Genomic DNA, 23,477 nt, shown 5'->3' with positions numbered 1-23,477 from the left:
CAACCTCTAGTCCACGGGTCAGCAAACGTTTTCTGTAAAGCGTCATATAGAAAATATTTTAGCTTTGCAAGCCACATTCAGTCTCTGTAGCATAATCTCCCCACCCCCTTCCTTCTCCTCCTCCTTCTTTTTCTACTTCTAACTCTTTAAAGATTAAAAAAATATTCTTGGTTCCTGGGGTCATACAAATACAACAGGCCAGATTTGGTTTGCAAGTTGCCAAATCACATTCATGCTAGAAGTTAGTCTAATTCACCTCCACTCTGTCTGTTTGGGGTGGGGGCGGGGTGGGAAGAGGTGAGAAGGGAGGCCCCCATGCTTTGTTTTAATATCAAAGCCCTTTCCTCCTGTCCCTTCACTAGGAAAGGACTAGAGGAGTGAATCCAAACCAAATGCAAAAACCACAGGCAATTCCATTTTAAAAATGCCATTCCTGAACTATATAAAGTTCCTTGGGAGTTGAATGAGCCAGCCAGTTGAATGGATGGCATTTCCTTAGGTGGCAGGGATTCTCACTCCAATTTGGGCTAAAGGGAAGATAACTCAGGTAATACAGCATCTGCCCCCCAGGGAGAAGGGGAGGAGGAAGAGGGAATGGTAGAAGAGGCCTGGAATAGGTAAATGGAGCTGGGATGCTGGGGGCATCAAGGATGAGTCGCTGCCAGAAACCATGATGTGCTACAGAGGTACCCTTCCTGTCACCTTGGGTGCAGGATCCTGTCTCAAAGCAGAGAAATGAATAAGTAAGTACTTCAGGAGAGTCAAGTCTTCTCTCCACTTGTTTTGGAGCCGAAATCATTTACTAGAACTAATGGAGCATTTAGCAGTTAGAAGGAACTTGGGACCCTGGGTAAATGAGAGCTCCAGAATGTTAGGCAAGCTTTGCACCCCAAATCCATTCTCCTTCCTCCATCTCTTCAGGTGACTGGGGAAGGACTTGGAATCACATATCAAATGCATCATTGCATACTTCTGCCCCTGCCTGGATCTCCCTCTCCTCTTGCCTAAGTGCTTTCCTACCTACAAAGGGTTCTGATCCCAAAGGAAGGGGAAGTCTTCTTTCCATGTGACTTGTCCTTCTGGCATCCAGAGCCCCTCCCAGTGTACCTTAGAGTCTGGAGGCTAACATCCAGGCACCCCCAGGGCAATAAAGGTACTCATTGGCTGCAGGTCCTGGTGGGCCAGGACCACCGCTCACCATGAGCCTGGCACCCAGACTTGGCTAGTGACAGAACACTGCCCACTGCCTAGGGTTTCACTCCATTTCCTGTATTTCCTGGGCTCTCTTCATAATCTCAAACTAGATTCTGATAGCTCTAGTTCAACTTCCTGCCTTTCTCCAAGTTCAACCCTATTTACTTCAACCTGTGTCTCTGAAGTTCAAATATCTATCTATCGTTTATCTGTCTATCTATCTGCACAGCCTTGATTGACAAGTACAATGAATGAAAATGTCTCATTCCTGTCTGGTTTGCATTTCATTACATTGGGCAGCGATATGCGGTGGACTGCAGAGGACAAAGACAAAACAGATTTTTAAAAAGGGTTGGTTAACAATATCTATTTGTTCATTCTATATTGAATTTAAAGGTATCCAGGACTTATAAAATTTTTGTCAAATGATGAGAGGGTAGTGAAAACTCTGATGTAGCAAATAAAATCTGGACCCCAAATGAGCGGTTGATGAGATTGTCCCCTAGTCCCGGAGCTCCCGAGATCGATAGTTTAGCTCGGCCCCTGAAGCCAATTAAGAGCTTTATCTTAGCATAAAAATAAAGAGGAGTTAAAAACGCATTCCTTTACCAGCTTTCTTCCCCCTTCATTTTTTATTGCGATTTGCAGTTTTTCTTTTAAAAAGATCTGGGACTCTGAAGAGAGGGTGGGGATTGATGTAAAGAAAGTGTCGTTTACCAGGGAAAAAAATTGCGAATAATGGTGAGTTTAAGGACATGTTTCAACGAGAAACACTTTGTGCCTCGCTAGGAAGAGGCAGGGGCACCAAATTCAGCATCTTGGAATAATTCCTTTCCTGGATTCAAAGATTCATTTATTGAAATAAATCAGGAAGCATTGGCAGAACGGAAATCCCCTTGCTGGGTTTAAAGGGTCTTTAAAATGTTGCGAGTGTTAGATTGCAAGTCTTTTCTAAATACAAAACAGAAGAAAAGACCGCAGTGTTTCCCTTGGACTTAAAATTGCTAGGTCTCCGACTTAGGATAATTTCATGTCCGCCACAGAAAATGTGTTTAGGAAGAAATTCTGCCCGATAGCACAACTGCTGTACATGTTTTGTTTTTTAGTAGGCTGGATTGAAGAGAAAAGTGCTGCAGAGTGGGGCTCTGGCTTGTATGGAGAGACCAGTTCGTCCCTACTGCCCCTCTGGACGTTCTGTTTCCCTCCTGCTTCTCCAAGATGGATCCTAAAATTCTGGCTCAAAAGCTTTGCTCGTTTGGCAATGATCAGTTTCTCTGATTTTATTTATTGCTTCAGATTTGGGCATGAAAATAAATCTTTTTCCTATTTACTGTTTGAACTCAGTGTGAGGGAAAGGATCCCATTATATTTCCTATCCGTACAGACATGTGGATATTTAGACCAGACCACATACAACTGGGGGACGCATAAAAGAGATTTATTGGTTAATTTACGCCGCCTAATACACATGTAAACCCCAGTAAGCCAAAGCTGCCGAGGGAGCCTCGGTTCTAGTGTAAAATAAGAACCACGACCCCTGGATTCCAGTTGCCCTGCCCTGCCCTGCCCAGTGATTCCTTCCTTTACCTGAGAAACGAAGAAACCAGAGCTCTCTTCTGCCTCGCCCCAGCCTGTGTGCAGAAAAAAACTTTTCTTCACTTGCCTCTTTCCGCCACCACTCTGCTCTCAGACTCAGCTCCCTAAAGCCCCCTGTCCCCCGAAGTTGTTCCCAGAGTCCCCTCCAAAAAGTGAGTTGAGGGGCGGGGGGCTGCAGGTAATCAGGAGAACTTCGCTTATTATTATTATTATTGCCCAACAGGAGTGGTTTGTTTTGCGGGGGGGGGTTGTTTTCTTTTGCAGCAACTTGCTATATCTGGAGGTATTTCGCTTTCTATCGTGTTCCAAGGCTCAGGGTTCCCCCTCCCCAGAAAGAAACCTCCACTCAGACCAACCGAAATAGAATTCTAAATGGCCTGCCTCTGCCCTGCTGCTCACAAAGTCCCCAGCCTCGTCCTCTTGGGGGCATCGGGGGTCCCTGCGCCCCAACGAGCAACGACACCCCCTCAGAGTCGCACACTCGGGCTGGGCCGGGCTGCCCCAGGAAGGGCTCCACCGCCCGGGGTTTTGGCCTGGCTGAACCGCCTCAGGTCGGCCCCTTAACAAGCATCCCCCCTCCCCACTTCTCGGTTGATGACCTAATTGAATTATGCCTTTTTGTTCCTGGGACTACAGAGCACGTGCTGGAGGCAATTAATTATCGGAATGTGGCCATATCAAAACGGACACTGGGCACCGGGTAGGTCAGCGGCGGCGACATCCCCTGCCCTAAGCTCGGGACCCCTCCCCGCAAAGGGGCAGGCGAGGCTCCCTCGGCGCCCTCCTTCCTCGGCTCCACGCCCCGCTGCCGGCCCAGACTCCCAAGCGTGCCGGGCCCCTGGTTCTCGGGGTACCTGGCGGGGCTCCCCGGAAACCCTCGCATCAGCGCTGGCCGGGTTAGGGCTCGAGAGCCGCCTCCTCCCCGCCCCCGAGCCCCGCTGTCATCGGGGCTGGCGCCGGTAAGAAATCCAAACTTTTTCAGACCAACTGTGCGCCCAGGGTCCGCGGGGCTTGTTCGGAGGTGAAGAGAGGTAGAAGGAAGGGAGAATATAAAAGGGGGAAGGGGGAAGAAATGGGAAAAAGAAAGAAAAGCAATCATCCCTTTTTGTAAACCTGACTCCAGGAAATTCACTTGCATGATTTAGACTTATTTGTTCTTCAGTGAACATTTCCTCCCCCCGCACCGCTCCCCCGCAAAGAAAACCTCTGCTGAGCGGCACGGAAGCCAGTCTTGGAGAGCCTGTTTTCAGTAGATGTAATAATTTAAGTCAGCAGTGAACTCACCTTCCAACCTGGGGAGAGAGCTGTGATGTAGAGGGAGAATTGGGGCGAGTTTGAAGGGAGGGGGTGACTACGTAAGTGCGCTACCGGCAGGGTTTCCCCCCAGCAAACTGGCAAAGAAAGAAGGTGAAGTCTTGACCAGGCCAGGCGGATTGGGGGGGCAGGAAGTGAAAGGCTGCAGTTATAAAGCGCTGCTTGAGGCGGTCTTGCCAAGCGCCTCTGAACTTGATCAGATGTTCGGTTTCCTACAGAGAGATGGCGGCCAGGCTGTGAGGCTGCCTCAAGGCGCAGACTTTGGGGCTCGGCTCTCTTTGGGGTGTGACAATCACAGCCATCTTTTTCTCCGCCTTTTCTTTTCACTCTCACCCTCCTACAGTCTTCGCAAATGCCCTGCTGGACAAAAAATGAGTGGATTTATAGCCCTGTCTGAACCTGCTCATTATGTCCAGAAAGACCTCGCACCAGACAGGAGAGGGGACTGTGATCCCACACACAGCCCTGGAAAGTCAATCCTTAAGGGTAAGAAGTTCCCGAGGTCACTATATGCTTCTTTGGGTAGGAGTAGAAGAGGGCAAAGCCTTGGCAGTTCAGAGGGAAGAAAATTCCACCTCACAATCCCCATTCCCGCCCCCCACTTTTGCATTTGAAAATGTTGAGAATTCGAAGCTGTTTAGCCCTGTGGTTTGAAAACGGCACTGATCCTGTGTGTGTCTAGTGAGTTTGCTGTGTAGTGTGTTGTGTGCATGTTTGGTGTGCACAGGCTAAGCGTACACTGTGCATGTTTAGTATTTGTGCCTCTGTGTGTTTGCTGTTACGTGCGTATTTATCCTGTTGTGTGTTTAATTTGTTGTGTGCCTGTTTACTGTTTTATGTGTAGTTTGTTGTGTTACTGTGTTGTGTGTACTTACTGTTGCTAGTTGTGTGTGTTTTTAGTGTGGTGTGTGCGAGTTTACTGTGTTATATGTGTTTGCCGTCTTGTGCCTGGTGTGTCGTGGCGGGGGGGAATGGCGGGGACAGTGGTGGGGACAGTAGACTACAGCCACGACTCACAAACCAAAGAGTCAATGCGCGGCTCAGACGGAAGTAAGGGAGATGGCTCTAACTGTAACCATTTCTCCTCCTTCGGGCCTCAGCCGGCCGGCAGCAGCTTGGATCACAGACGGCGAGCTGGTCGGCCTGGGTCTGGGCTCTCGGGGACATCAGGGCCCACAGTGGCGCGTGGGGAGGACGCGGCTAATGGGCCGCGAGAGTGGAACTGTTGTTCTCGCCCCGGGATCCGCGCCCTGCGGCCGCGGAGGGGGCACATTCTCGAGGTGTTGAGGCGGAGCGGGCCCAAGCGGGGCTGGACGTCCAGCGCCGCGCCGACGGTGGGAACGATCCTCGAGCGGCAAAGAGTTCATTTGGCCAAAGCGGGTAAAGCGCGCCCGAGGGGTGCTCGACCGCTTCTGACGGGAGGGAAGCCAGGGAGAGGCCCTGGCTCCGCCCCGCCGGTCGCCAGCTTGAGCCCGGCTCCAGTTCCCCACGGCAGCGCCAGCCCCGCGGAGCCCACTCGCGGGCGCCCGGCCGCCGCCGCCGCCGCCTCACCTGCCAGGCTCCCGGCCACGGCCCAATCAGAGGCGGCCGCTCGGCCGCAGCTGCCATGTTCCCCGCTCCGCGCTGCCAATCTGTGGCGATGGCCAATAGGCTGCGGGGCCGGGGGTCAGGTGACCGCGGGCCAGCTGGCTCCCCATTGGCCCTCGCCGCGCGGCCTCCCGCTCGGTTTATGTGAGAGGAGTGAGTGAGTGACTTTATCAGTCCAAGGACATTACTCTGGAGGTGAAGAGCCTGGGACTGGCACGGTGAGCTGCGAGGACCGAGCCTGCCTCCTGCCCGCCGGCCGCGAGCTGGCTCTGCTTCTAAGCGCAGTCTAGCCGTGAGGCCCGTGCCGAGGGAGCCTCCTGGCCCCGCGGTTGTGCGCTCTCGGGGAGAGGAGGGGTGCCCCGGACAGGATTGGCAAACTCCGCCCTCCACTTATTATTTTGCTTATTTTTCTTTGTGCACGCTTGTTATTTTGTTAAACCAGATCTAGTCCGAGTCTTTTCTCCTCCCTTCTCTCCTCTCCTCCCCCCTCCAGGTCCTTCTACTTCCCCTCCTCCCTCTTATCCCTCTGCAGGAGACTCTCGCAGCGACGGAAAGTTGCAGCCCCTGGTACTGCCTTGGGGGTCTTCCAAGGTGGTGTCGCCGCCACCCCTCTACGACTGCGACACTTCGGAGATCTTCGCCCGCACCCTCGCTCATTTCAGCCGGATCGCTGGTGACCAGAACGCCCCACCCATGACGATGCTCCTGGACGGAGGCCCACAGTTTCCCGGGCTGGGAGTGGGCAGCTTCGGCGCGCCCCGCCACCACGAGATGCCCAACCGCGAGCCGGCGGGCATTGGGCTGAATCCCTTCGGGGACTCGCCCCACGCCGCCGCCGCCGCCTTCAAGCTGAGCCCCGCCGCGGCTCACGATCTGTCTTCCGGCCAGAGCTCGGCGTTCACGCCTCAGGGTTCGGGTTACGCCAACGCCCTGGGCCATCATCACCACCACCATCACCACCATCACCACGCCGGCCAGGTGCCCAGCTATGGCGGTGCCGCCTCCGCCGCCTTCAACTCCACTCGCGACTTTCTGTTCCGCCAGCGCGGCTCTGGGCTTGGCGAGGCGGCCTCGGGTGGCGGGCAGCACGGGCTCTTCACCGGCTCGGCGAGCAGCCTGCACGCTCCGGCTGGCATTCCTGAGCCCCCCGGCTACCTGCTCTTCCCCGGGCTGCACGAGCAGGGCGCCGGGCACCCGTCGCCCACTGGGCACGTGGACAACAACCAGGTCCACCTGGGGCTGCGCGGAGAGCTGTTCGGCCGCGCCGACCCGTACCGCCCGGTGGCCAGCCCGCGCACGGACCCCTACACGGCCGGCGCGCAGTTCCCTAACTACAGCCCCATGAACATGAACATGGGCGTGAACGTGGCGGCCCACCACGGGCCCGGCGCCTTCTTCCGTTACATGCGGCAGCCCATCAAGCAGGAGCTGTCGTGCAAGTGGATCGACGAGGCTCAGCTGAGCCGGCCCAAGAAGAGCTGCGACCGGACCTTCAGCACCATGCACGAGTTGGTGACACATGTCACCATGGAGCATGTGGGGGGCCCGGAGCAGAACAACCACGTCTGCTACTGGGAGGAGTGCCCCCGCGAGGGCAAGTCCTTCAAGGCGAAGTACAAACTGGTCAATCACATTCGGGTGCACACGGGTGAGAAGCCCTTCCCTTGCCCCTTCCCGGGCTGCGGGAAGATCTTTGCCCGCTCCGAGAACCTCAAGATCCACAAGAGGACCCACACAGGTAAGGGGGAGGGCGGGAGGGCGGGCGCGGGGTCCGCCGCGGCACCGCGCCACGAAGCCGACTTTCAGCGCGAGGGAGCGAGGGGTGGCGGCGAGAGAGAGGGGCGGCGCCCTGCCGGGGCCGCTCGAAAAAGTAGTGCTGTCACTGTCCCTCCACCTCTCGCCTTCCCCGCCCCGCGGCGGTTTTGCCCAGTTCTAGCTTCCCGGGCAGACGGCTCTGCGGTCTCAGGAACTAATTGGAACCTTCTCGCGCCCAGGAACAAACTGGCGCCGCCTCTTTTTGTCTCTTTCTGGGTTACTATGAAGGGACTCCGAACGTGTGGAGAGGAGTTGCTTACGAGCGACTTAGTCTCCGCACACAGTCGGGGGAGGCAACCATAGAAATGCTAATGAAAACTAACTGTCGGTTACTTCCGCTCTTTTTTACCATTGATTGGCACATCTCCTAATTAAATGATACTTTTGTCAAACTATTTTTATTTGGAGTTCCAGGTTCAATTCAGTCCTCCGGGAGGAAAGCTAAAGTAGAAAAGGCACCACAGTTTCGTGGCTTGTTCAGAGCATCTTGTAAAACTGTCCAGAGCCCCTGGATTTATATAGTTTTCCCTTTTCGAACGTTAAGTACGACGACCCAAGGTTTTTAATACTGGGCTTAGCAAAACCGCTGCATTTGAAAGAGGCAAATTAAAAGGTACAAAGGAGGAACTAAAAGGGATTGTCCCATCCCCGGTCCATTGTCCTGCCCGGCCTTGGCTGCAACGCCGAGATATCAGCGGTACGGGGCTGCGCTTGGAGGCCCCGGGCCGGGTAGGGGGGTACCACAACTCAGGGGCAACTTTGGAGGAGCCAGGGGCTTTCCATCCCGCGCGAGAACAAAGGGCCGGGCAGGTTCTGGGCCGGCCCTGCCCCACCCCCGCCCCCGACCACCACTCCCCACCCCAGCAGGCCCAACCCGCGCTCTCCATTTTTCACCAGGGAAAAGAGATGCTACAGCCGCCCCCAGTCGGCGCTCCCTCTCGGGGAAGATCGCCGGACGCTCTGTCTCCCGCTGCTCGGCCCAAGGAAGCTCTCAGCCCCTGATCATATTTACCTCCCTTTGCGTTTCTGCGTTTTGCAGGTGAGAAACCTTTCAAATGTGAATTTGAAGGCTGTGACAGACGCTTTGCCAACAGCAGCGACCGCAAGAAGCACATGCATGTGCACACCTCGGACAAGCCCTATATCTGCAAAGTGTGCGACAAGTCCTACACTCACCCGAGCTCCCTGCGCAAGCACATGAAGGTAATTACTTCTTTATTAGCGGTCGGCGGTTTATAAACACTCGGCCCGACACCGGGTCGCGGAACGGAAGCGCCTGCGCTGCCAACCCTGTATCTTCCACGTTAAATCCGATTTGCTCCAGCGTTGACACCTTGAACCCATTTTGGGGACCCGGAGGGGGGCGGGGGAGAGCACAGTGGGGAGGAGGAGGGAGCGGAGGGAACAATCAGTTGTTTACTGGGAAGCTCTCACCGAGCTCGCCAGGGCTGGAGGTCGCAGTGGCCGCCTCTACCCGGCTCAGCCCGTGGTGGGAACCGAGAGTGCCCGCGCCGAACCCGGGGGCGGGTGGTTCATTCCCTCTTCGGCTTCCGGTAAAACAATAGGGCCGAGGAGCGCGGTGGGATTCCCACGCATTTGTCTGAGACCTCGCAGCGCCCAGGGCGCCCGTGCCACCTTTCTCTGTACCTGCTTTCCCAAGCCAAAGCGGGCTTGGCGAAACCTGGGCCCGGAGTATTTTGTAGGGCCCCAAAGACTACGTGCTTACCCCGCTCCATCCGCGGAGAAAGCATTTCTGAAGGGGCATGAATAAATCAGAGTGCTTTATTCCTTTTCCATAATGCCAGTCTTAGGACTCAGACTGTTTTGTTGGCGAACATCTTGGGGTTTTCTAGACATGGGTAATGTGGAAATTAAAAACAAAACCCCCAAATCAGCAGCATTTCTCTTTTAAGTGGGTCACTGGGCGGTCTTGCTCTTACAGTGCTCTAATTCTGCTCTTGTTTTTGCTTGCACAATGCCAGTTGGAATTATATTCATTATAATATATACATGTTAATTTTAGGTTCATGAATCTCAAGGGTCAGATTCCTCCCCTGCTGCCAGTTCAGGCTATGAATCTTCCACTCCACCCGCTATAGCTTCTGCAAACAGTAAAGATACCACTAAAACCCCTTCTGCAGTTCAAACTAGCACCAGCCACAACCCTGGACTTCCTCCCAATTTTAACGAATGGTACGTCTGAGGACAAACACAAACACAAACCCTGTTAACCATAGAATGGACCAAATGCATTTTTAAAAGAAAACTGAGACCAGTCAGATGGAAATGGAGTTTTAAGGCAAGAGGCCATACATAGGGCTACATCTTGTTAATTGCAATTGTCCAGGAAGGTTTGGGGCAAGATCCCAAAGTAGCCATGCCCTTTTTTCTCAGGATTAGAAAATATGTTTTGGCATTTGAAGGATTAAAAAAAAATCTTCTCACTGCTTTTTTTCTCCCTTTTCTCTTGCTCTCTGCTCACCCCATCCCTAAACGCCTTCAGTTCATTTTAACTCTTGTCCTGTTTCCTGAGAGGAAGTTATAGAAGGCTTATTGGTGGTGGTGGTGATGTTAAAACTGATGGAAAAATCTTCGCCTTAGTGGTGATTGTTTAAACTCTCACAGTCTTAAACCATGCCAAAGTCCTGTTATGTCTTGAACTTATCCTCAAAGCATTACGCTTGTGAATGTATTTTTGTCTAATGGGGTCGAAACTGTTGTTCAGTATTTTTTTCAGGCTGAGGATGTGATGTTACTCTACACAGATTGTGACGTTTAGTATACGGTTGCCTTTTGTAATAACTTTTTTTTTGTAAATACATATCCATTGATGCCATATTTATCGTTTGTAATTTAATTATTGCTACAAGTGCCGGGAACTGAACAATATTTATGGAAAATGTTTTCTAACAAATTCTGTACAGCTTTTGATTATAACCGCTTTAGCATTATATTTTATTGTTTTGAAAGAACACAATTTACAATTTTTGAACCACTGACTCCTTTCTCTTGTTTTGTAACAGCCTCCTTCTACAAAGAGGAGACGAGCAAATGAAACCTTGTTTGTTGGTATTTATAACTCAGATCCCTTTTTTAATTGTTAAATTATTTTTCTATTGCAGTATAGATTCTTTACAGTGTCAGTTTCCATCTGGGCAGACCCTCCTTTCTTTATCTCTAGCTCAGATGGTTGTTTAACTGCGAGTTTAAATGTGTTTGTCCTGGATTTTCGGCATGCAAATCAAATATTACTGATCAATTCAGTTAGTGGCCATGACATCTCAATCTTGTACTTCAAAGACTGAGAAGCTGGATTTAATCATCCCTGCCCTACATATATAAACATAAGGTAACCTAATTAGTTTTATGTCCCTTAGTTTTTTTTATTATCTTACATAAAAATGAACATTGCGGCAAGATGCATGTCTGTCTATTCTATTGAGAGATCACCCATATACCTATATATGTTTGTATCTATGACTTATCTAATCTGCCTATCAAATCTATCTATCTATCTATCTATATATTTTCAAAAGTAAGCATATGTCTGAAACAGTGGTGATGAGTAAGGCCCGTCGAGCCGTGCTTACTTATGATTAAAGTGCTTCTTAAAAGAACCATAGTCCATTTACAATTTTGGAAGGCAAAGGCTGGTTTGTTTTCCTGTTTATAGTTCAATTCGTAATTATCACAATTATTCATAACATTTTTATAGCGGTGTAATAACTGCAGCGGTTCTGAAATATTATGGAAAGAAAAAACATTTGCAAAATATGTGTTTTTAAAGTTCATGGTTTGTAGGCAAAGATGTTAAGAGCATTGTTTCCATTAAAATCAATAACAATGAAAAATGGTTGTTTGCTTTGTGATAAAATGTTAACAATCCATTTAATCTTCAGCGAAGCAACTCATTTGGACAAACAGTTCTCTTACAGTTATATGAAAAAGAAAGTGATTGCTATTTTGGGGGGGGGTGGAGTGGGTAGAGTACTGATAGAGGTTTTTTGTTTTTTGTTTTCTTACTAATTTAGGGTGCTGTTTAATATTGAGAGCCCAATCTCTTCATGAATAACCAACTTGCAAATCAGCAAATAGAATGGTGGAGATAAGGAATTGTAAAGAATTTAGAAATGTAATGAATAGGCCAAGTACCTCCTTCTCTTGAAGGGGCAGTGCTCTAGAATTTTTGGTGGCAGTCAGTTTGGTATTATACATAATCATTTTGAATTCTAGAATTTTGTTTATTGTTCTTTCTGAAGAAATAAAGTCTTGGCACATCTATTTATAACATTTTTGTATTTGGTGCCTGATTTTTTTCCATGTTCAAATAAATCGATCTTAAATTGAAATGCTCAGAGAAGTTCTGATGATTAAAAGAAACTTTGATTCCCTGGACACAGTTGAAGCAGTGTATTTTAAGTTATCTACTGATCTTTGTCAACAGTTAATTATTGACAGTTTCTAATTGCACAATGCTTTGGATGCGATTTTTGTTTGTGGAGAATGCGTTTTTTTGCACTTTCCTCCACCAATAGACAAGGCAAGGGTCTGAATGCCATGAACGGATTGGGATGACTTCACAAGTGATGAGCAGGTAACCTGGTCAGTCTACCACTCCTAGCCCAGACATTCCAATCTTGACCTTGACATTGAGGGTGCTGGACCAAATTCCTATTTCAGGATTTTTCCTCCACTTCAAACCAGAGACCATTTTAAATACTCAGCAAGTTTTCAGAAAGTGCATACTCATAAGATTGGCTCTAAATGTGTTCCAACTGAAGTCTAAATAATGTTTTTCTTCTGAAATATGCATCTAACTTCCACAGTTTACTGTTCTCTCTGAATTCCCTCTCCACCCTCAATGCAACCTAACCTTAAATGGCAGTAGAATGTTGGGTTGGTTGAAAGATTACTTCAGAAACTTGCTTCCCCCACCCCTCCGCATTAAATATATTAAACAATTAAACATCTCCTTAGGACACAAAGAAGAGTTTGCTTTCTTTACTAGGCTTGAAATTACTCTACCATAAAAATTTACAGTAGAGCATTGTGTCCTAAGAGGGGAAGATGCCAATGAACAATGATGATAACCTATATTAAGATAATGTAAAAGTTTTGCCCCTCTACATGATTTCCTCTAATCTTGGGTGTAGCATCATATTTCTCAAATAGTCTATCCCTCTGCCCTTGTCATTTGTTGCAAAGAAAAGTTTACGTTAGTAGAAAACTTCTCAGATTTTCTTCCTATAATCTGACTCTGGGAGTGCACATTGACATTCTTGAATTTTCAGTAAATACCTTAAAGAATACGCACCCCCCACCCCCCAACAAAAAAACCTTGTAGCCCTAAAGATAGATCAGCTGGAAACCATGAATGTCAGCTGGGTTCTTCGTAATCGACCTGTTAATTTTACTTCTTGCACCTGGTAAGACCTTTGTTAAAAGTCCATCATCTTTTCCAAAATGGGTGGTTTAGTTTAACATTTTCACGTTGGGTGGGGAAGGGTAAGGTGTCTATTTCCACGCAGACAGAAGTCTGGACTTCATCCAGCTTGGAAGGTTAAAGATCAGGTCCAGGCTAAGCAGGGCAGTCGGTCCTAGCTACTGCGGAGGTTGGAGAGTTAGCAGGGACCTCCTCCGTTCACAAAGCTTCCCAGGAAAGTTGTGTTCAGGACTTCCTCGCCCCTCCCCCGCTCCTCGCCGCCTGCTGTCTCCTCGCCTCTTCGCCCCTGGCTCCTTCTCCTCCCCTTATAAAACCCCCCAAACAAACGAAAAAAGTCTAGGGGCCTCTTTCCACTTAAGTTTCTGAAAGAATCGCTACCGGCGTGCTCATCCCCTGAAGCGCGGGATCTCCGCCCGGCAGCTAGGCTGGTTTGCTCTCGGGCTGTCTGCCCCATCGGGGCTCAAGTCTAGTCAGGCTTTGCCCTGGGACGAGGCCAGGCGTTGCGGAAGTCAGGGCTCCCGCTCGAGGTCCTCAGGCCCCTCGTCGGGGCGCCCGGGGTCCCTGTACACACACCAAGTTCTTGCAAGGCCCGTTCGAAGCTGGGGCCGGGAGGAGGGGACCTCATTTCCTAGGGTCAATTCTCTCGCGGTCTCGGCCAGCTGACCCTTTGACCTCCACCTACAGGGCCCTTGGCGGCCGTAAGCCGGCGGTCGCCCGGGCTCCGAGGACGCTTCGCGCCCCATCGCCTTCCCGGCCTCATTAGGCCGGCGGGGCTGTAAAGCAGGAATCAGCCGCTACCTAATCCGGACCTGGGGTCAATACGAGCCCAAACAATGGTGAGCTCCGATGGCCACAGCGCAGCGCTGGCCGCAAACTTTGTGTTCCATTCATTTTCTTAAGGCGGTGCGGTGGCGGTGGGGTGGGGGAGGGAGGGAGGTACTCGCACGCCCGAAGGCCGGTACCGGCGCCCGGGGCTCTTAAGCGAGCGTTCTTGCGCTCGACCCTCCCGGTCTCGTCGCCGCGCCAGGGTTTTGGAGGGGGTGGCAAGGCTCGGGGCCTGGTTGGCGGCCCGCGCGAGGGCCCGGGGGCCGCCCCCGCGCCAAGAACAGACTTTGAAGTGGGTTTTTAGCGCGCACGTGTGAGAGCCGCGCCGGGGCTGGAGCGGTGACCCGCTGGGAGGAAAGAGTAGGCTCCGGCCCGGGCCCCAACCCCTCCCCCGCTCCCCGTCGCTCCGGCCTTTTCAAGCCGCGGCCGGGAGCCCGCCGGCCCCCCCCGCCCGCGCCCGCTCCCGCGCCCGCTCCCGCGCCCGCGCCCGCTCCCGAGCCCGCGCCGCGCGCAGGCGCACAGCCGGCAGCCGTCGAGTCGGGTTTCGCTGCGAGGGGGCGGCGGGGGAGAGTTGAAAGCGGCTTTGCAGCGCCGCGGCCTCGGCCGGGCCGGGAGGGGGGCGGAGGGGAGGGCTGGGGAGAAGGGGGGTTGGTTTTGGGGGCGGCTCTCGGGTCAGGAACATGGCGGCCGGATGCGAACCCCCGCAGAGCGCAGCAAAGCGCTGACTGCGGGCTGCCGAACTGTTGTGTGGTTTCAACTCCCTTGTTATTCCTCGGCTAGGAGCGCCTCGCGGGAGAATGTAGGTCGTGGCGGCCGAGCGCAAAATTGTTTAAAAAAAAAAAAAACGGAAGCGAAGAAGTTCTTCCAGGGCATGCTGGGCGTGGGAAGTTGGCGAGTCTTCTGGGGGCTGGGGTTCCCGGGGTGGGGGGGGGCTTGGACCTGAAACCCACTCGAGGCCGCCAGTCCCGACTGAAATCGTTTCTCCCGGGCCCTCTGGGGTGGGGGATGTCATTTTGAGCTTCGTGACCGTGTCGGGATCCCCCAGCACCTTCGAGTCTCGAAATGCCAAGGAGTGGACACTGTTCTCTTCCATGACAATGGCGGGGCTCGTGAGCGGAGCACGGGGCACCGTTTCCAAACCAAATGCCCTGGATTAGCGACACGGATGTGCCATTGAGATTTCGAACCCTACACTTTCCTCAGGCCCCGTTTTCTGCATATCTCATTTAAACACGGGCCTGTGAGAAACAGTACTGTGTACACTTTTGTGTGTGCTGTAACAGCTGGTGGTCTAACGAAAAAAAGAAAAAGAAAAGGCCACGATCCCGAAAACTTTCATTCAGCTTTTGCTTAACTGCCTTAATACTGGCGTGTGAAAGAACCCCTGGTAGCTCTGGGATCTCGAGTCCGTGTTTCCTCTGCAGAAAAATGTTGCAGATTCGCCTTCAGATGTCTTTCGTGAGGGAAAAACAATGTGGGGTTTTAAAAATGTAGTCATTGACCCCCGTCTCCTGTAGAAAAATAAGCGGCACGAATTCTTTCAGGTTGCGTCTTCGTGGAGGCCAGCAGCTATACGAAAAGACAGCCTTCTGGGGCTGCCCACTGTCGAGTATTTGGGCTCCTGAAGGTGCGGGGCAGCTCCCGTGGGCCACCTTGGGAAGGGCCCCAGGTGGGTGGGCAGGTCATTAGCAAAGCTGGCTCAGATTTGGGGGAAAACTACAAAACAGTGCCTTTATCTGCAGAGGACAATTGATGGGGTTGTCTTTCCTCCTTTTCAGTGCACAAAGAAGACGGCTTTGGAGCAAGAATTCGGAATATGCATTTAAGTTGTCGCGCTTTGCATTGGAAACCCGTGGGCAATTAAAATAAGCCTGCCTTGTAGTGTTTTCTGTCCTTTTCTTATGTGTGGTTCCTGCAAGTCAAAGGGGCTGGAGTCCCTTCTGCAGTTTGAAAACTTGTTTTGAAATTGCCACCAAACAGATTTTTCCCCCTTTGGGTGAAGTTTCCTTCCAGGGCTCAGCCACTTCACCCCACCCCCAGACTGGAATAGAGTGTTGACATCTTTGAGAGATCAAAGGAAGTAGATGGTGCTTGCTGTATACTTTGTTTTTTCATGCTGTAGTTTGAACCCTGAGGTTTGAGCTTTTTCCTGGTTAAATCTCTTGGTACCAAAAGTGTGGCAAATGAAAAGTTCATTAACTTGAAAAATCTTTAGCCCATGGGTAGGCAGTTTGTCTCTGAGAACTGCAGCGCCCAGATTGTCTCTAAGGTTGACTTTAAAATCAAGCTAAAGATGCACTGGTGAACGATCTCCCCTGGATACCTGTGGTGTGCTTTGGGTCATTTGATATGGTAAAACTGTGGTTGATTTTCATAGGAGTTATGTGAATGGAATTTCTGCAAAACTAGACAAGTGATAAATTGGTAGAACTCTTATATTTGTTTGAATGACAACTCCAAAGGGCACTGCTTTTCCCACTGAGGTTTGGTTTCTACCATAACTATTGAAACTTATAGCTTGAAAAACTAAGTTTGCAGGAAGCATTTAAAGGGGGGAGTGTTCAGAGCACTTGGACTGATAGTAACTTAACACAGGAGCAAAACTTTTTTGAATAAGATTCCTGTTGCCAAGAACCTGTTAAAACTAAAGAAAATATATTTCTTTAAAAATCATCGAATAGAGCAAACAATTTTGTATATTTCTAATGTGATGACAGTTCAACCCATTTACTGATCTGATTGAATAGAGAAATGTGAGCTCTATAGTAACTATAAAAACAGCCTTCACCAGATGGCAAGTTTTTAATGTTCTCTAATAAGATGTTTATGTTGTCTGATGTGTTTTATTAAAACACAACCTATGTAAAGACCATACCTTTAGTACCTTTGAACATGAGGTATTAAAAATAAAAGATTCCATCGTGTTTTATTATAAGCTAGCATTTAAAATGACATATCCAGTAATGTTATATGAAATTTTTCTAAGAGTAAATGTAGCTTGTTTTGACCTATCTGCAGTTCACTCTTTGTTTTTTTGCCAGTGTTGTCCTGCTTGGTATCCGGGACAGTCTCTAATTCCTGATGAAGAACTTGATACTGACGTTGGTATGCAGCAGCCAGCCCTCCATAACACTACCTATCCTAAATGCAGGGTTAATGCCGAACCTACTGTGCAAGAAATGATTTACTGATGAGGTTTCAAAGAAAACCACATCAATTTGGATGTCTGTTACCTTGAAGTGATCATTTTAAGAGTAGTAGCTTCTTCCCTAGGTATAAAAAGACTATTTTCTTCTTTTGGTGTATTTCATTCTGTGTTGAGCAATCATTTGTGAAATGAAAAAGCAAAAAAGCACCCCCACACACACACACACATACATTCCCCCAGCCAATTTAGGATGATAAACGGGAAGATGGAGGTGAAGACTAGCCTAATCCATAACCCAGTGCGTATTATCTCGTACATTGTGTTGACCTTGTTGAAAATCTCTTTCAAATATCTGCATTCCACATGTAGAACTAAAGTGTTTAAAACTAGAAATATGAATGCTTGTTTTGTTAATTTCCTATGTTTGTGTTCAAAAAGCAGTATCTAGGATCTCTACAATTGTTTGACTTAAATAAAACCATTTAAATTATTTTTTGTGATTATTTTACTACAGTGACAACTATAGCCCCTAAATAACCTTGATTAACCTGTTGAATTGGGACAATTTATATTCTATTCACATTTTTCATGATATACCTTGGCTTTCACTGAGCAATAAACTTGGGGAAAAAACCCCACTGAACAAACTCCAACCAACTGTTTTTAGCTCACAGTGTTTTCCCAGAGGGACTCAGGGCCAGGTGCTGGGGAGGTCAGGGGAAGAATTCAGAGTCAAGGATTGAATAGGATGATTAGAAGGAAGAACTGGAGGTATGACTTTGGAGAAAAAAGAGCATTTGAACTAAAAAGAGCTAAAATTTTGAACTAAAAAAGAGCTATTTGGGTGAGAAAGAGAGGGAAAGACAAAGCCGAAAATAACCTTAAAGGAGAAAGGAGGGCCTCTGGAAAGGGGACACTGCAGCATAGCACATTACATGTACATTATTCAGAAGCTCCAAAGTGGTTCTTGGGGCAGACAACTTGGCAACCATTGATTAGAACACTTATAGAATCATGGAATATAGGTGTTATTAAAACACAAGTTGTCGTTAATTAACTGTAGTACTAGAGAAGATGAAGACACTTCAGAGAAATTCTTCGAACTCCCGATACTTGATTTCTCATTTTACATTTAACATCTGTAATCTAATGTAATCTGTGAGTGGCCATCATTCTATTTATTTGACGTGATTATGCCATGATGAGGTATTGTAAAACTGTGGACTGACAGACTATATTGCTATTGGTTCTTTAGATCCAGTTTTATTAAAATTTCTGCTAACTAGACTGATGATACTATAATGTTTTAAGTAGAGGGGAAAACTGCTCATCTCCCTCTGATTTTTGTTGTTCATTTACAACAAGAGTAGGCACACAGGCCGGTCAAGAAAGACTCTGATTCTTTGATTCTTACCTCCCTAGAACTTGACATTCTTATATCCCCCCGGAGATATGTTGGTAGAATTTTGTGTTTTGTTTTTGTTTTTAAGAACAAGAACTGCGTTCTTGCAGACAGGCAGTGGAGTGTTATAATGGGATTATTAAAAAAGCCCTTGGAAAGGTAAACTACCAAGTTGTGCATGAGCCAGCTGCACTATGATAATAATACCTCCTAGGGTTGTTTTAAGGATTAAACAAGAACATGTCCGTAGAGAGCCTGGCACAGAGTAGGCCCTGGACAAGTGTTAATTCGCTTCTTTTCCTCTTGCAGGTAGCTATTGTTTCATTGCTTTGGGGTAGTTTCCTATTTTTAATATGGAATATTTTACTAAAAACATATAGTGATTTGTACTGGGGTGCAAATTAATGCAGTTTTCAGACAATAGATGGAGAGTTAGGGCATATAAGAAATACTGCATTTCATAAGCATAATCACTGGATCAGGCATATGGGTTTATGAACATAGCTATGAATATTTAAACACATAAAATTAAAATGTTATTAAATGCCTTTTGTTCATTATCTTCCGATGAATACACTTATTCTTAGATTAAAAATAAGTTGTGTACTTAAAAATCTGTAAACATAGTAATTTAATGGCGTACTTTTAATTTGACACAATTTTTACTCGAGGCAACAGCTTCTTACTATATTTAAATTAATTTTACAATGTGAAAATTGGCATTTTAAGGATAAGATTAAATCTTGTGGTGTCTTAAATTATTCAGTTTCCCCTACTAAATTTATGCTAGTATTGTGTGGGTGTGACTATAGAGGAATGAGACTGATTTTCTTGTGGGGCTTGGAAGGTAGCTCTGAAGGCAGTTCCCAAAGAGGAGTCCCCGAAATGTTTTGACCAATGTCAGCATCCTTAGAATAAGTTTATGGACTCCCTAGGTGATGGCCTCACTTCAGTTTGTTAAAAAACAAACATCAGCCACCAGTCATTACTTTACAGCCAAACTTTTGCTTTTACTATGTTTTAAAAGGGTACCCTGATTATTTTATGTTAATAAAATTGAGGCTTAAATGAAAGTGTAGAAATCCTCTATTATAGCATGATGAAATGTATTTTTTCTCAGCATAGGTCTATTTATGCGGTAAAACAAGACAAAAACACCAACACACTAAGCTCTTCCCAGATGGACTGGTCTGAGTGGGAAGTATTTCCTTCCCACTGATTTTGGGGGCTTGGAGCTTCCCTGAGAGGCTGTACTGCTAAATGTTAATGGCCTTTGTACGGAGGCCTGGGGGACTTTTCATTATTCCTTTTTTCACCGGTTTATCACCTTTGTCTATTTCTTTCTTCCTGACGCTGCCCTATTAGAAGCGGGGGTCCGCCGTGGTGTTAACGTTATTTTGAGTATTGGTTGGTTGTCAGCGAGTAGGAGCAAGGTTATATTAAATGACCAGTTTGAAAACTGATGTCTAGTGCAGTGCTGTAGTGCCTCCCGTGGCCGGATCCTCCTGTAGGTGAGATCACTCTGGAGTCCGAAAATCAAGTCTCAGTACAGCCTTTTCCTATAGAACTGGGAAGGGGGGTGGGGGCGGGCAGTAGAACACCCTCTCATGTTCTCAGAAAAGAATCTAAGTTCCTGCTCCTATTTGTGTGTGTGTGGGGGGGGGGGTTGTACTCTGGGGGAAAAAAAGTCCTTTTAAAAAAAATTGGGTCATCAAAAACTTCATTGAAGAAATGAGAAAAATGTTATTGCCAATGATTCCCTCTGTAAATGTCCCAGAGACGATAATAGGAGGCTATTTGTAGTACAGCTAAATAAATGTATTTTAACATCTTGATATAAATCCAGTGCATGGAAATTGCTTACAAATGATTCACTAATGTTACCCAGCCAGAACTTACACGGAAAAGCTACACTCATATTCTATTTTTGAAGCTAATCATCCACAGAGTATGTAATTGGTTGGGCCAGCTGATAACATATTTTTGGCGACTTCACTCTTCTTTACAAAAATATTTAGCCAGGGTATCCACTGAGATGTGACATCTTATTGGTTGTGGTGATAACCCAATACAGAAGGTGTTCCGTTAACTTCTGACCACTGACATATTAAATGAAGATGTTCAGTTGAGCAACATCAGTGATTTCAATTGATTCATCAGTCGCCAGTATCTAGCAGCCATCATGTTTCATTTTGCTAACAAGCCGATATCCCACATCTGATGCCAACAAGTCTGGTCTTTCAAACAAATGACATGTTTGATAAAGAAATCTTTTCAAAATCATTATGCACTTCAGCATTTGTCTTTTCTTCCGGCACAGCATCTGTGCATCTGTTCCATCAGGCGTCTATTCCTTGATCATTTCTCAGCCTTCCATGATTTTTGAGCCTGATTTGCGGGTATTTCAAGGATGTGAAATGAAGCTTCTTCCATTGAATGTTCCAGCGAAACACAATGTTTATGTTCAAGACACTAGATTTAATCTTGTGAATGAGACGGCAGGGAAGCGTTCTCACAAGACTTTCTGATAAGACATTGTTGTGAAAGAAATCGAGTGGGGGAGGGGAAAGAAGCCCTACTTTAGGAAAAACATTAAGGGCATCTTTTTTTGTTGTCTTTGCTATGGGTACTTGAAACTTCACACCACTATTACAGTATTGAAAAGCTTCAGAGCTTTAAGGCATCTCTCTGAACTGGTGAAATGAAAATTCGCATAGTCCAACTGGTTAAAAATGGATGCAATTCATTCTTTAGTGAGCCCTGTTTAACTGCATCATTTGCTTATATGCATAAAACCGAGGAAGTCTTAATCTCTAGTTTGCATGTATCTGGACTGCATGCATCTGGCTCCATTAGATTCCCTGTAATTGCATATTGACTAATTGCATAATACAGCTATTTGAACACTGAATTTAAACCCAAATGCTTCTATTAGCACTGTAATCACTTTGGATAAGTGAATAGTTAGAATATAGTACTTGAAAATCACAACGCAGGACAATAACCACTTTCCTGTCTGAAAAGAAGAAAAATCTAAAAGCAACTTTGAATTTATAAATTAACCAGTAATGCTTTCTCTTGGGCAAATGTTAAAATCAGAAAATGAATCAGTAATTGATAAATGCAGAATCTTCTTATGTAATATTTTATCAAATCTTCTACATTTGCTTCTTTTAAGTGTTTTAAATTGAACATCCACATGCAATATAAATATGTTAATTAAAATTAAATCATTTTGAAAAGGTAATTGTGCATTTGTTTTCAATTTGCATTCATTTCTTTAAATGTATGGCCTGGGGCATTTTGTGTTGGCATGGGGGAGGATGGATTCTGTAGCCTGTGCTAATTGAAACTTATTTGGTGCATATGTGTTGTTCAATAAAGGAATCGCGGCTTGTGTGTGCACACATATAACACTCATTTAGACTAAAAGCGTGTGTTTATCGTCGTCGGGTGTTCAAAGCTGAAGTTCCTGGTAGAATCCAGAGAGAGCATCTTTAGCTAAAATAGGTGATAAAGACCATTTCTTCAGTGCTAGAAAAATATTGCAATTGCTGTGCTAAGTGTAGGTTGAATGGCTCAGATATTTATGTTTGAGTTTTAAATGTATTGTCTCGAATAATAGAAATGGGGAACCTCATTTGTCCTCAAATTGAGCATTAATTAGCCTCCAGCATGTGTGGTGGATCACGGGCTTTTCCCCCTCTTACTTAAATGGTTCAGTTCAGGGCACAATCCAAGGACCATTCTAGGAACTTCTCTACTTTAAGCTTTTTTTTTTAATGTAAAAATGGTGTTTATTTTTGAATAGGTAATACATGTACATGATGAGAAATTCAGAAGTGTACACAGTGAAAAGAATGTTCTTTGCCCACCGACAACTCCCAGTCTCCCTGTTTCCGTCTCAAGAGACGGTCATTGTTTCTTATGTTCTACTTCAAGCTTTGAAGAATGTTCTCAGGCAAGACTTTCACTACCTTCCTCCTTGATTTCGTTAGGCATTCTAAAACTCAGAGAGTGGCTACATCTAATCGAAGCCAAAATTTTAGTCATCTCAGAAAACATTCAATATTTGTCGGGAAGTTATTGTGTATATTTAAACTGGTCGATACATTAAATCAACTGAATGTTCTGGCATTGTATAGGGACAGCTGTATTTATATGGACAGGATGAAGTGGGAGCCAGGAAATTATACGGAGAGCTGGGTGTTAAAGAAATTGAGTTTTGCACCTACTATGTGCCTGGCTTGCACAATGTCCAACCAATAAATGAGTGTTGAATAAATGGATGAATATAGCTCAAAGAGTGTTTGCATGGAATATACTATGTAACTTAATTGACATTTTAGTTTTGCTTATTTAGGTATTTCCACAGAATTATGAGGGTCACGGGGCTGCCAGCTATGTGGCCTGCAGGTCACGTGTATCAAAATTTCTTGGACCCCCGCTCAGATAAACAAAACCATAGTTCTCAGTGTCAGGGCCTGGGGATATGCCTTCAAAACAAGTGGTTCCAGGGAATTCCCTGGTGGTCCAGTGGTTAGGACTCTGTGCTTTCACTGCTAGGGCTTGGGTTTGAACCCTGGTCTGGGAACTAAGATCCCACAAGCTGCACTGTGCGGCCAAAAAAAGAAAAAAAGAAAAATAGAACAAGTGGTCACTCCAGCTGAATTTGATATATATGAAAGTTTGAGAACCACTGTTTTACAGAGAATGGCAAAAAGCAAAACTCCTGAAACTCTTTCCTACCAATTTATCTACTTGCTCACCAGTGGTCTTTTAAGATTCAGTATATCAGTATGGCCTCCTCAATTAGTAAACTCCAAAATGACTTTTGCCTGAGGCAAAATATTTTTTTCCAGTGCGGACAAGTGTCTCAATTCTGTCTACTTCATTTTGCCAACGTAGAACTGCCAACCATTCAAAGACACATAGAGGTAGATCTGAGGACAAATTGGTATCTACAAGCAGGGGGTAGATTCCTCAGCATGTGTTTGTTTGATTTAACATTTAACTTAAATGCAAAACCCAAGCCTTTTTCTATTTCTGATCATTTCCCATTCATTATGCCAAAAGTCCTCCTCCAGGTTTCTGCAGCTTTCTGTGTCAATGCTCATGACATATTAAAAACAGTAACATTATAAATACTGTGC

The 23,477-nt window shown here is 46.9% G+C and overlaps 1 protein-coding gene across 2 annotated transcripts; it reads left to right on the top strand.

Annotated features, from left to right (window-relative positions):
* Positions 1 to 6,231: 6,231 nt before the first annotated feature.
* ZIC3 (Zic family member 3) lies at positions 6,232 to 16,965 on the top strand (the record flags this gene model as incomplete). Of its 2 annotated transcripts, none has more annotated exons than XM_081222193.1 (3): positions 6,232 to 7,429; positions 8,546 to 8,709; positions 9,530 to 9,709. In XM_081222193.1, the coding sequence occupies 3 exons, from the start codon at positions 6,385 to 6,387 to the stop codon at positions 9,707 to 9,709; spliced, it is 1,389 nt and encodes a 462-aa protein (XP_081078319.1). The 2 variants fall into 2 exon arrangements, with proteins under 2 accessions (XP_081078319.1, XP_081078318.1); XM_081222192.1 differs by lacking the exon at positions 9,530 to 9,709 and adding an exon at positions 16,816 to 16,965 and having other exon boundaries at positions 6,385 to 7,429.
* Positions 16,966 to 23,477: the final 6,512 nt, after the last annotated feature.

This window comes from Mesoplodon bidens, assembly GCF_964165515.1.
Source record: "Mesoplodon bidens genome assembly, chromosome: X".
NCBI classification, from domain to species: domain Eukaryota; kingdom Metazoa; phylum Chordata; class Mammalia; order Artiodactyla; family Ziphiidae; genus Mesoplodon; species Mesoplodon bidens.
Note: the sequence above shows the minus strand (reverse complement) of the source record. Positions and strands in the feature narration are given on the sequence as shown.